Source organism: Passer domesticus, chromosome 11, assembly GCF_036417665.1.
Source record: "Passer domesticus isolate bPasDom1 chromosome 11, bPasDom1.hap1, whole genome shotgun sequence".
Taxonomy (NCBI): Eukaryota; Metazoa; Chordata; class Aves; order Passeriformes; family Passeridae; genus Passer; species Passer domesticus.
Genome location: NC_087484.1, coordinates 25,471,954 through 25,485,000, shown reverse-complemented (window position 1 = coordinate 25,485,000; position 13,047 = coordinate 25,471,954). Strand labels below are relative to the sequence as shown.

Sequence of the window (13,047 nt, the reverse complement as noted above, 5' to 3'; positions counted from 1 at the left end):
ACTTAAAAACATGGACCCATAAATGACAATGTCTGTTTTCACATTAATGACAGCAACTTAAGTTTTAACAAATTATACTTTGTATTATTGTTTCATTGGCTGCAGCATTTATTGGTTGGCTTTGTTAAATCATACCCATATAAAAGACGCTGCCAAATTAATATCATATGAGAACTTATCCATGGATTACAGAAAAGATTTTTTTAAAATCAAGTTTCAATTTAAATTTATTGTTTAAACTTTGACAACTTATGCAGTGACAGCAGCAACACAGAACACCTTAACAGAGTGAACTGACTGTGACTCATTTAAGGAAATACTAAGGGATTTAGTGTGTCCATTAAGGACATTTCATGAAAAGGTAAGAAATACAAAACTGAAGGAATGAATTGGGATGAGGAGGGGTTCACAGCTTCTCTAGTAAATTACCACAGGCAATGAACTTGGTAACTATCTAAAAATATTCAAAGGATATAAATCATGGTTAGAGGAACTATTTAATGGTGCAAAAGGGTATAACTAGGACTAATGAGATAAAAATTACAAAAAGGATTATTTAAATTAATTTTCAGGAAAGGCTTTCTAATCGTGGATTCGAATAGACTCTAAAACAATCTCCCAGGGGAAGCAGTAGAAGCCCCAGGCTTAGAAAGATTTGAGTAGGTTGACCCCTAACACTAAAAAATATATTCTAGGAAATAATTCTGCACTGTTAGCATAATACTCTACTTGCACTACTTTTTCCTTTTGTCTACTAATCTTTATTTCTAGGATTTGATGAGTCTACTATGAACTTTGAAATACACTGAAGTTGAAATGAAACAGTTCTCAGGAAGCCCACCCACAATGTGTATTACCCTGCAAAGCAATAATACACTCTGGTGTATCTTTCCATCCCTGTCATGATGATCCTTTGAACAGAATTGCCTGTTAAGCACAATCAAAAACTTACTCAACTGGTGGTGCAGTATTTGTAACAAAAACCCCATCTCTTTTCAGATGTACCTCATACTTTTACATTAGTTTCTGGAGAGGCCAAAAATAAATGTGCCAGTAGTTGATTCTGAGAATAGAGGCAATAACTTCAGCTCTCAGATTGGCACAGGGATGCTTGTTATCCTTAAAAAGTTTTCTATTATGTATATTTTCAAAAATCAGGATTTGTAACTGTGTGGCCACTTAGGAGATTGTATCACTACAAAAAAATTACTTGAGGGCCTTTTCAATATGGAATATAGTCTGCCTTGGGTATCTCCAGCTCCTCATCAACCCATGAAGTATGTTTGTTGTAGAAAATCTCTAAAACTAATCAACAAGTGTCTGTGGGGAAAGTTCCATTTCTTATCTCAAATTAAACTGTGTGGTAACTGTACCCTCAGACTCCAGTCACAGCAGACAGAATGTTTTCCCCAAGCCCCCTGGGCTGGCCATGGTTCTAAATTTTTCTACTTAATGCACAAACACTGTAGCAACACCTCTCGTGGCCTGCTCCCTTCCCAGCTCTGCTGGAGGTGCTGTAACTGGAACTCAAGAAGGCAACTTCAGCATCAACCAGGCTAAAAACCTGCAAATTCTCCTTCATCACCACAGCCATCACCTCCCCATGGGCATCATTCTGTGATTTTCTTGTACACACGCATGTGTATGTATGCAACATACATATGTGTGTTCTACATCTGTGTCTGGTCATCTCAGAGCCCTTCAACATCCCACATTCATTCTCTTTCTTGTTCATCGTGACAGTATCAGTTCTGGCACAGAAACAGAAAATGTTTCCATTGCCTTACTATTTGACAATGACACTTTTATGTCTCTGTCTTTTCTACAAGATCAAATTTCTACTTTTTTCACATCACTGTAAACCTTAACTCTTTCTGTTATTCATGCAGTATTCTCTTCTACTTTCCTGTTCACTCTTCCTTAGATAATAATTTGATTTTCTAATGAAACTGACTGTGGTTGATCTGTTCCACATTCTAAAGAGCATGCCCAGTTAAAACAATGGTCCACCTTCTCCTCTACTGCACATGAAGCAGTTTGTAGACAAAGATTTGTTGCCAATTTCAGTAGAGGTTTGAAATGTCATTATAGTCACAGACTTGGTCAGGCAGGGTTGTCTGATCAAATTTTTTGTATCTGTTTAAATATTTAGGGGAGGCAGGAGTAGAAAAAAAAAGACATTGTAATTTTAATAACTTTTTGCCCGCCCCCCGCCCCTAGTATATCCTGAAACCTTCAGACAAAAACAGTTTTATGGTTTAGTACACCAAAGGACACCTGAAAGCGGGGAAGTTTATACCCAGCTGGGAAGTTAAATGACTCTGAAAACCCCAAACTGTATCCAGGTTTACAAAAGGAATAGGTAGGGCTGCAGAAAAGCGTTTTACTCCCATGAAGTTTTCTGGGTGTCTGAAGTATAAGGATGGAATACCATTGTAAAATCTTTGTTCCCTATTTGGGAACAGCTCCTCTTTGCATTTGGCAAGGTTTGGGCACGTTGCCCAGGGAAAGCAGTACTCTTTTATTGTACAATGTACTTAACTAGAAAAAAAAAATTCTGCTGCTTCTTCGTTCTCAGCACAGACACAGTGACAATACATGGGCATGTTGCTTCAACAGCTGATGAATGAACAACTTCCCCATAAGCTAGTACTGAAAATAAGAATGAGGGCTTTTCCTGAACTCTGTTTCACACATTTGTGGTGCTTCATGCTGCTGAGGGTGTTTCTTTATAGGCAGTAACTAATGAAGCACCAGCCCAGAGCTCTCCACTGTAACCATTGTGTCTTTCCCTCCGCATGTGTTTGGAGTGCTCCACCACAGAGGGCTGACAGCAGGATGCAGGAGAATTATTGAATTTTGGTTCACCACCAGGCTCTTTAACAGGGCTGTTCCAAAGGATGCTAGCAGCACTGTTCCTGTTGCCAGCAGAGACACAGAAACCATAATGAGAAAACCGCTAGCAATACCTACTCCAAAGGCAGTAAAATGCCTCTAGGGAAAAGGGGTACCTGCTCTGGTGCCTGCCTTTTCATCACCAGGAATGAAGTCATGAACATACAAAACTTCCTGGGTTCATTTTATTCTGCTAAGTTTCAATAATGAGGGCTACAGTTGTTTATTACTTTAAACCCCTATCTTAGACAGAGGCTTATGAAATTAAAGCCCTTGCGTCCCTTTTGTTTTTGCACTGTTCAAGTGTTGTGTATTTTTAATTTATGACCATGTCTTTTTCAGAGAAAACCAAAACCAAAAAGAACATACCAGGCTTCAACCTTGCTAATCCTACAAAGGTGATGAATTATAATTACTTTAGGAGATATCACTGGAGTAATTCTCCTAATATATTTAGCAGAAGTATTTCTTGAGATTGGGCATGTTAAGAGAGTATGAATTTTGCTCTGCTGTATCTTTAGTGGTTATCTCTATTCTTTGTATCTTTATTCTCCATGCTAACAAAAATGAAGTTGGATTCCAGGAGAGTCCAGCAACCAGAAGTCTGATCATTGGATACACAATCTGAGACATGCAGCTTTAGGGAACCTGATCCATTTCAGTTTACATCACTTCTCACACATTGCTTGTTATGCCTTTCTTTATTTAAAAAAAAACCCATTTGACCCCAGCGTACAAAGACTGTACAAGATCACAGTTTCTGGGTGCTGTAGAAAATATTACAAAGTGTAATGGTTTGGTGCATGGGAGTGTGGGTTTCTCTGGGAACACCAAAGTCTTTAAGGGATGGGCTGGCTGCTGTTCCCATGGCTGTTTGCAGTGGAACTGGAATGCTGTGAGCTCTGCAGGCTCTGGGGGCAGTGAGGCCGTGCAGGAACAAGGCCTGGCAGCTTCCTCTGCTGTGCTGAGAGGGAAAACCTAATGCCATTGGTGAGGCTGAGACATGAGGGAGATTATACAGCACAGGATTATGTACAATCAACAAGAATAGATTTAGTGACTTAGGAGATGGTTTGATTTCTTCAGCAATCTTTTTTGCTGAAGAAAAATTTATATTTTGTCATTTGGGTTTTTTTTTTCTACTATCTCCTTAGATTTACTCACTTGGTGTAGAACTACTTTAAGCAACTGCTTAAAGGGAGAAAGCAGTTCTTAAGGCAGAACCTGATAAAACCTGATATCCCCCCTGAGACTGGGGTTATACTAGTTTTGAGATACTTATTCTGGTCAGCATGTGTGAATTAAGGGAAGGGAAAGCCCCTTAGAGGAGACGTACTCAGTTTAGTCTCCCTCTCTCAGTATCCATATGTTTTTGCAAACATCCTTAATTTTGGTATTATTATTTCTATTCCAGGATACTGTGAACAGCTCCATCCCACCAGACCTGTACCTGCTGTCACCCCAGTAAATTCTTCCCTGGTGCTGCTCTGTGGAGAGCTGTGTGTGCTGGCACCAAAACTTTGAGAAGAGGCAGTGTTGTGTCCCAGTGCACTAGGACCCCTACCAGGGAGGCAAGTAAAGCTCCCTCCAGCTGGGGAAAGGGACCGCTGAGACACAAATTATTTATTATTTATATTTTATCAAAGCTCAAAAGGCTTTGCCACAGTGAAGTAAGGGCTGCTACTGCATTACCCTCTGCCCATCCTTCACATGGGGCTACTGATTTCCCGTGGCATTATTTTCAGTTTAGGGTCAGGAAGAGACAGCTCCTGCAATGGAGACAGTGGATTTCAATCACAGAAGGAACTTTAGAACTCTCTGATCCTTTCTGATCCTTACTTTGTTCCAGAATGGAGTAAGGGTGATGCTCAGCAAGCTCAGCACCACCACATGTCAGACAAAAATAAATTCCTCCCTCCCATTAGCCTCTGGTGAGGTAAAAAGCAGTCCCACCACCACTGAATGGTATTATGTGTTGGAATGAAAAAATAGCAACCATTTATTTTAATTAGTATTAAAGATGTGACAAACCCTACTTCCATTTCTGGATGTGTCAGGCCATGCAGTAAATATTGATAACAAACTTAACTGTGCATTTTAAGGTTTACTTGAGAAAGATAAAACACCTATGGAGGGGGTAGAAATGAAAGAGAAATAGGAGCTATTAATCACAAATAGCTACCTAGGCAGTTATATTAAGTTATATAACATCTTCAATTTCCATTTGTACATTTTACAGCTTTTCCCAGCCTTAGATTAAAACTCCAAAAATTTAAGGGATCATTGATGTGATGTCATTTCAGACCTTTGTTGTCACCTCTGCACTCTGCATTCCTGATACCATGGATTGTGGTTGCCTCTTCAGAACTACTTTCATTGGATACACCTGTTTATTGCTAGTGTAAAAAATAAAAAAAAAAAAAAGCAAGCCACTTCACCACAAGACAGACCCTGAGGAACTGCAGTGCAGTGAGTCCTTGGAAAAGAACAGAGCTAGGGAAGGGTTGGAGCACCAGGCTGATGAAGAGCAGCTGAGGGAGCTGGGGGGGCTCAGCCTGCAGAAAAGGAGACTCAGGAGGGGCCTTTTCATTCTCTCCAAGAATGACCTCTCATTCCCTGAGAGGGGTCTGCAGCCAGCTGGGGTGGGTTTCTCCTTTCAAGTAACAAGTGATAGGACAAGGGCAAACAGCCTTGAAATGTGCTGGGGAGGTTTAGATTGAATATTGGGGAAAATTTCATCATTGAGAGGATAGTCAGGTATTGGAAGAGGCTGTCCAGGGCAGTGCACATTCACCATCCCTGGGGGAATTCCAAGATACGTGAATGGGGGACCTGGGGACATGTTAGGAGTGGGCTTGGCAGTGCTCAATGATCTTAGAGATATTTTCCAACCTGAATGGTTTTACAGCATTCTAAACACTTTCTAAACACTTTTTTCAGGGAGAAAAGGAGAGAATTTTGGCTTTTGATTAGGGGCAAAAAACCCCCATGTGCGTGTCCTTATGTATGTATGCATGTATACATGGTTTTTAAGCAAGTAGGTTATACAAAAAAATAATTTCTGGAGGGGAGGCAATATTTTTAGAATTGTTTTAGAAAAATTGCTATTTCTGTGATTTTCTAGTCGTAGTTTTGCTCAGGAAACCACTGCTCTCAGTGCTATACAAATATTCTAAGGCCCATTTTGTGAAGAAGTACCTCATTCTCACTCCCATTCTGTGAAAAGGATGTTTCTATTTATTTGAATGAAAAATGCTGCATAATGCACTCCAGTGAGTAATCTAAAATAAGTACAGTGATACATTTGAGTTTGCTGAGTATCTTACTGCAAACCAAGTTTTGGTGATAACACACATGCCTATATGACTTTGTTTAGGTTTAAAAATGTAGGTTTATTTACAGTAGAGAAAATACTTTGTTTCCTTTTTGTGTAATGTACGAGTACAGCCTGAAAAGATCTGCTTCCAGTAGGGAAAAAAGTCTATTAGATGAAGAAACACACTGATGAATTCACAAACATATAAAAGAATTAAAGGTTGTCAATAAGGTTGTAAATTGCTGTTTTCAAGTTGCCCTAATGTTTGCTATGATAACAGCAACAGCAACAACAACAATAATAACAGAAACTTTAAAATAATTTAAGTCCAGTTTTAAATCTGAAATTGACTGTTAGATATCTACATTTAATTTTGAATCTTTTTTTTCCTGAGCGGAAAGATTTGCTGATGTGTGCTGATAACAAGCATCACGAAGAGCCTGCTGCATGTCACTAAAAAATTAAAACTGGGAAATTATCTAGGATACTAGGATGGTAGGAACTGATCTCACATAACATTTTGTTCAAGATAATCAGAAATATTAATATTTATTTTGTATTAAAAAGAAATTGTGGACATTTTTACAGTTGTTATTTCTCCAGATAAGATATATTCATGTGGCCTTGATTCTGCAAATATTCTTCTAAGTTTAATATGTGTGAGAGAATAAAATTAAACAGAAATGATAACAAAAGAAAACTGCTGTATTGCCAATCTTAACAACCACGTGACAATGTGATTTCTGGCACAACAAATAAAAGCATTAATATCTCTAATTTTAAAATTAATATAGATTTTTCTTTCATTTACTTTCTAGATATTCAACTAAAGGGCCTAGTTTCTGTCAGTATTTCCCTTCAGCTACCAAATGCAGAAACTGGAATGACAAGAACCCCCAAGCACACTATATACCCACAACATTCAGGAGCTGTTAATAATCCAGTATTGAGGGAGGTGGGAACCCTCAAGATTGCTCCAAGTACCCTTTGCAACGCTGACCACCATTCAGGGTGCTCAGGAAGATCCTGTTGTGGCAAGACTGACTGGGAGTGTGGAGAAGAGGGAGCAGCTCATTTCAAACAGCAGATTTAAAAAGCAAAAGCCAAAGATGAAATGGCAAAGAAAACAAAGTACTCAGGAAAATAACCCAGACAAGCCACTAGGCACCATTCTCTTCCATGCCACTTTGTTTCTGTGCATTGGAGCAGCTACCCCAGCAAGTGCTGCAGCATTTGGTAAGCAGAGCAGTTGAAAGGTACTTAAGCAAAAGGGGACCAAAACCACAAAAACACACCACACAGACTAATCAACACATGGTATATGTGCTCTGCTTTTTCTTTTTTTTTTTCTTTTTAAACAGAAAAGTGTTTAAGAAAAAGTGTTTCTTAAGTGTTTAAGAAAAATATGCTGTGTTACCATAACAAATGAAAATACTCCTAAACCTCTTAGGATTTTAGTTTTTGTTTTCAATTATTTTGGTTCCAAGTAGGTTTTATTTTTCCTTGTCTACTTTATAAAACCTTTCAACATTAATGGCTTCAGGCAGAAGAAATAAGGGAGAATTATGAGCACAGAAGAGGGCTTACAGTGTTGTTCCTTTCTCTTGTGCACTACAGGCAGGCAGGGGTACAGAAGAAATAGGGCATCATGTTTTTATAGAATATAGTCAGACAGGAATTCCAGCTGGTACTCACTAAGCAAAAGAGAACATTTTCCTCATCTAAAATAATTGCTTAAATCCCAGCCATACATAGCTATGGAATAATGGGGTCACTTATTTTCCACTAGTTCAGTAAGAAGCTGCAGCAAGCTAATGGTTCCATGAGACAGACAGTTTAAAGCATTGATTTTCTGCAAATTGCTCAATCCATAACTAATGAGCAGCTCTACAGATTTTCAGTGAATCAATCCCATCAGAATTTACAGTTTGCATAAGACCATATTACTCAATCTGTGGACACAGACTGGGGGTTTTTTTTAATAACCTTCAGCAGCCGTTTCTAGTTGCTGTTTTTCTTAAACTTGTTTTTAATTTCTATTGGTAGATTGGATAAAAATCCCTCTCTTGAGGGTCTGACAGCATGCCTGAAAAAATACACCATCCACGTCTACATAAGCACACATGCATCCCCTGTCAAGTCCTAGATATTTCCTTGCAGAAGACAGTTATCATCCAAAAGGCAGGACAAGATGATAGATGGAATTTAGCCCCTGTAGCACTAAAGCCCTGCTCCAATTTGAAGGTGGATTGTTTTTTTACACCTGTAAAAATGTGAATTTATATGGCATTCAGACCTACAGAAGTTATTCTACATAACAAGCTGAAATCTCTCCTGTGTGGAAAAAAGTAGCAAAGGCAAAAACTTGTATGGATCGAGTGACAGGACTTTTGTCACACATCTGCAGGGTAGAAACAGGAAATTGAGGATTATGCTTGCTAACAGATCAAGTTCTGGATTACTTTATGTGCCAGGAGGTTTGTACCACCTTTCCTCCAGGCTTTGTAAGAAAAGGGTCAGTTCTATCAATATCAATTACTACAAGAAGATCATTTTAGGCAAAACAGTTATAGGCAAGCAGAAGTTCAAATCCTGTTAATGAATTCATAGACTCTGAAAAAACATTGTATTGGTTGTTACAAAAGAGCTGTGGCTGGAGGGCTGTTTGTTAGTAGAGGAGTGTTGAATCATCCCACTCCAACTGCTCTTGCCTAGTGGCATTCTGTTTGTCTCCCTTTTGGACAATCACTTCCTCCTCCTCCTCTTCCTCCTCTTCACTATCATCTGATTCAGCGCTGGTTGTGTCTTCCTCTTCATCGTCTATGTCTTCTTCCTCACTCTCCTCTTCTGTCTGGTGTGGCTTTTCATATTTCTATAATACATATAAAGAAATGAGACAGTAGCTGAAAGGTGCCTTCTTGACAGCCAGAGCTTTCAGAGCATTTAGAAATGCTAACATGCTGGACAAATCTGCTTTCTATCATTATGTGATTATTAAGCATCAAATTCATACAAGTTGGTGGCAAACATTCAAAAACTACTACAAGAAGAATGGAATGTCAATAAGCAATCTCTTTGTTAGCCACATTGCCAAAATTTAGACCTTCAACATCAGCTTCTTTAAACTGCTGATGATTTCCCCTCCTTTTAGTGTATAAATGCTTAGATGAAAAAGTTAAAATCAAAGCAACTATATCATCTTGGGTACCTACAAACAGACATGGATGAAGTGGAAGTGAGTGATGCTCTACCTGAAGTTCTTCACCATCCTCTTTAGTAATTATACATGACAACAAATCTGAAGTTCTCAATTATATCTGATCAAGGTGTGCAGAGCTGAGAAGTGGCCTGGGGTCTTGAGTGTACACACTCAAAGCTGAACAACTGCACCCTGAAAGATGCTCAAACCCACTGCCAGCCCAGCCAGTGGCTCCTGGCAGTGCCAGGGTGCAGTGCTGTGCCCCGGTTAAGTACCTCCATGGGGTTGACAGTGATGGTGAGAGCAGAGTCATCCCAGTCCATCTCACTCTCCTTGGTTCCCTCGTGCCTCAGGGAGCCGTGCTGACAGGCTGAGCGGAGCCGGAACACACCCAGCGTTACGACCAACACCAGGATGCTCACACAGATGATGATAACGATTGTGGCCACGCTGGGAACCACTGAGACAAAGGGAATGAAGTTACATTTGTGGAACAAGTGATCTAAACCACACTAATCTTGTTCATTTTTAACCCACAGCACCCCCTCCTTTGGACTGAGAATCAGGACAGAGATACTTTCCATGTGCCATGTGCCTGGGATGATGGAAAGTGTTGACCAGTGCCCATCCACTAAGGTGGAGCATACACAAATGGTGTTCACAGATATCTTATCCCAAGTATGATAAATCCTAACTAAAAAGTGAACATGCTTACGTTTGCTTTTTGAGCCACTTAACTACAGAAGACAGGTAGTTAATAAGTGCAGAATCAAATAGTTTTTGCGGTAAAATTCTGTTATCTCACTTGCATGTTGACCCCTTCTGATCACAGCTGAGGTCTCAACCTTACTTGATACAAAATGTACATCTCAAAGCTTATATTTTCAAAGGTTTCAAAGGCTTGTGATTTGAATCTCAAGCTCCCAGAAATCAATGCATTGCCACCCAAATGTCTGTGTTACAGCCTTCCTTGGAGACTCTTGAGGACTCAAGACATTTTCCCCCTTGTTTGGTTGTACTCTGAGAGGCCCCTGTCTCCACTTAGTCACAGGAAGAAGTCTCTCTGAACTACCACATGTAATCAGCTCCATAATTAGTTTAGTGAAGAAATGCTGCCACTTTCTATGTACCTCGAGGTGCTGCAGTTCCAGGAGCATGGGATAACCCAGTCCATAACCCATTTTGTTGCCTTGCCCTGCCTATAAGTCTGAAATCGAAACAGTATTTAGGAACAAAAAAACCCAACCCTAGTTTGCAATAGTTTATCCATTAAACATTCAGTTTCATTTTAGTCAAGTGTCTCTACAATGTAAAGAAAAATACACTAATTTTCTAAGCATCTCTGTATGTAGCTACTTACAACTGCCTACACTTTACATCAGCTTTACCTCTTTACATATGTATCATTCCACTAAAAGGATTTCAGAATTCAACTTTCAAACAGGTATCTTTGCCCTGCATTTAACTTCACTGAAAAGGTTTCAGATTTGGCTATATATTTTAACTCATATAGCCTAAAAATTAAATAAAAATATATCCTATATGTTTTTTAACTGTGGGGGTCAGAACACAAAACCATTAATGAAGACTTTAAAAAAGGATACCACGTTTTAATTTAAAAGTACATTCTTGGACATAATAGAATTCAGAGTTACCTTCTTTCACACCTGGGATCTCTGAGAGGTCTTAGAAGCTGAAACAATGGACCTCAGGGCTTTAGTCTGTGGAGCAGGTTGACCCACAAGGGAAACACTGACACATCGGAATCATTGTGAGCAGTCCCTGGGAAGGTGTCACATACCTGAGCTGTGAACTGCACTTACACTCCCCTCAGGGTGCTGAACTGATTGGAGAAACTGGGGCTGGAATATCATGTGATTTACATGGTCCATGAAGTTTGAGTTGGAACTGTGTAGAATATTAACCTGGGAGAAGAGAAAAATAAGAGACCAGATACTAAAAAGTGTTTTACACTCCAGTCCATATATTACATTGGACTATGAAGTTGATTAGCAGATAGGGACACTACTTCATAGATAGTAAAGACCAAATTAACTCTTTTTTTTCATGCCAGTGGAAAATACACAGCTTAATATATTTCTAATTTGTAGCATGAAAAATGCATTCTCACCTTTCTGGCTGTTGACTCTGAAGTAGCACAGAACAGGACTCTTTTAATTTACCTGTTTGAATAAGTAGTGACTTTTTCTTCACTCTATATTAATGAGCTTCTAGGTGTTATCTAAATATTATGACATAACTGTTAATTTTATTAACAATTATTAAGTTGTTAATTGTCTTTGTAAACAATTATTAATTTTGACCATATTGCTCAGTAGGTCCTGCAATTTCCTGGAGTTGTTACCTGGGCTCTAGGCCTCCGTGCTAGGTTGGAAAACATGACTCAGTCATTGCTCACTTCCAGGCTGAACTCATTGCTCACCTCCAAGCTGAACTCATTGCTCACCTCCAGGTTGAATTCATTGCTGGTGTAACGCCCGTTGAGCTCAGAGCACTTGACCCTGAACTTCCTGTCTGAGGTGGCCGAGGTGCCCCAGTTGCGGTAGCGGAGCCGCCGCAGCACCTGCTCGTAGCTGAACATGCTGTCCACACCTGTGGAGTGGGAGGGCAGAGACAGCTCTCGGACAGGCAAGGGAACACTGCTCTGGCAATACACAACAAAAATCAACTGCTCACAGAACACACAGAACTCAGCAGAATGGTCTGGAAATGACAGGGCATCAAATGTTCCCTGACACTTGATTATGTGAGGATAGTTTTCAGAACTGAATGTAGGTCCCTAATGGAGAGGGAAAATACAACAACAGTGGTACAGAATAAATTAGTTAGTGATGAGAAAAAGATGGCCAATGTCCCAGCATTGTACAGGAACACTGAGGAACCCCCTCACTCCCACGTTCCACTGTGATGGTCCACAAGAACCCCACATTTAAAGAAAGCAGTGATGCCATTTTCCCTACTCAGGGAGTAGCAGGAGGGAGGCTGAGAATCCAAAGGGCAAACAGCCCATCCAGAGATCAAGAAGCAGCTGTGTTTTTTAAGATACAGTCACCCTTGGGATATTTTCATGGCTAGAAAATCACAGATTCCTATCCAATTTCTCACATATTTGAGCTTTCATTCCAATATATAATTGATGTGACAAAATATGAGAAAACAAATTTCCTGAACTTACCATAGATTGAATATCCTGCAGTGGAATTTGTGGCATCTAGATGTTTTTCTTGAAGCTCCCCATGATCTAGTTCTAAACACTCTTGTTCAGGATCTAGTTCTGCACCAATGACCAAAACATCACAGAAATCCAAGTTGTGGAGCATTTCCTCTACTACCACTTGTTTATTGGCTGTGAACCCATGGCATGGTGCATGAAAAAAAAAGATGGAAATGAAGATAAATTATCACAGAACAGCTCAGTCATTTTATGTGCTTTGCATCAGGGCTTTCAGTTTTTGCCAAGATGTCTGAACTGTTTTTGCTGATACTAAATCCAGCACACTTGAAGCAAATCAAGAGAAGTGTCCAGTCTGCACAGGTGCAGTGATGATGAAGACCTACAAACACCCAGTGAGAAAAATAGAAAATATATTGCTCTGTAGTATAAGGCACCCAAGAA

The 13,047-nt window shown here is 39.6% G+C and overlaps 1 protein-coding gene across 7 annotated transcripts in view; it reads right to left on the bottom strand.

Moving 5' to 3' along the window:
* CLSTN2 (calsyntenin 2) overlaps positions 1–13,047 on the bottom strand; it is a 418,740-nt gene that overhangs the window by 1,875 nt on the left and 403,818 nt on the right. For all 7 annotated transcript variants that reach the window (XM_064384805.1, XM_064384804.1, XM_064384803.1 and 4 more), the window contains 5 exons: positions 12,607–12,777; positions 11,878–12,023; positions 11,212–11,335; positions 9,686–9,870; positions 1–9,083 (listed from right to left, as the gene is read on the bottom strand). The exon at positions 1–9,083 is cut by the window's left edge and continues 1,875 nt beyond it. In XM_064384805.1, the coding sequence (XP_064240875.1) occupies positions 8,880–9,083; positions 9,686–9,870; positions 11,212–11,335; positions 11,878–12,023; positions 12,607–12,777 (830 nt within the window). In that variant the 3' untranslated portion in view covers positions 1–8,879. The remainder of the gene's footprint in view (positions 9,084–9,685; positions 9,871–11,211; positions 11,336–11,877; positions 12,024–12,606; positions 12,778–13,047) is intronic.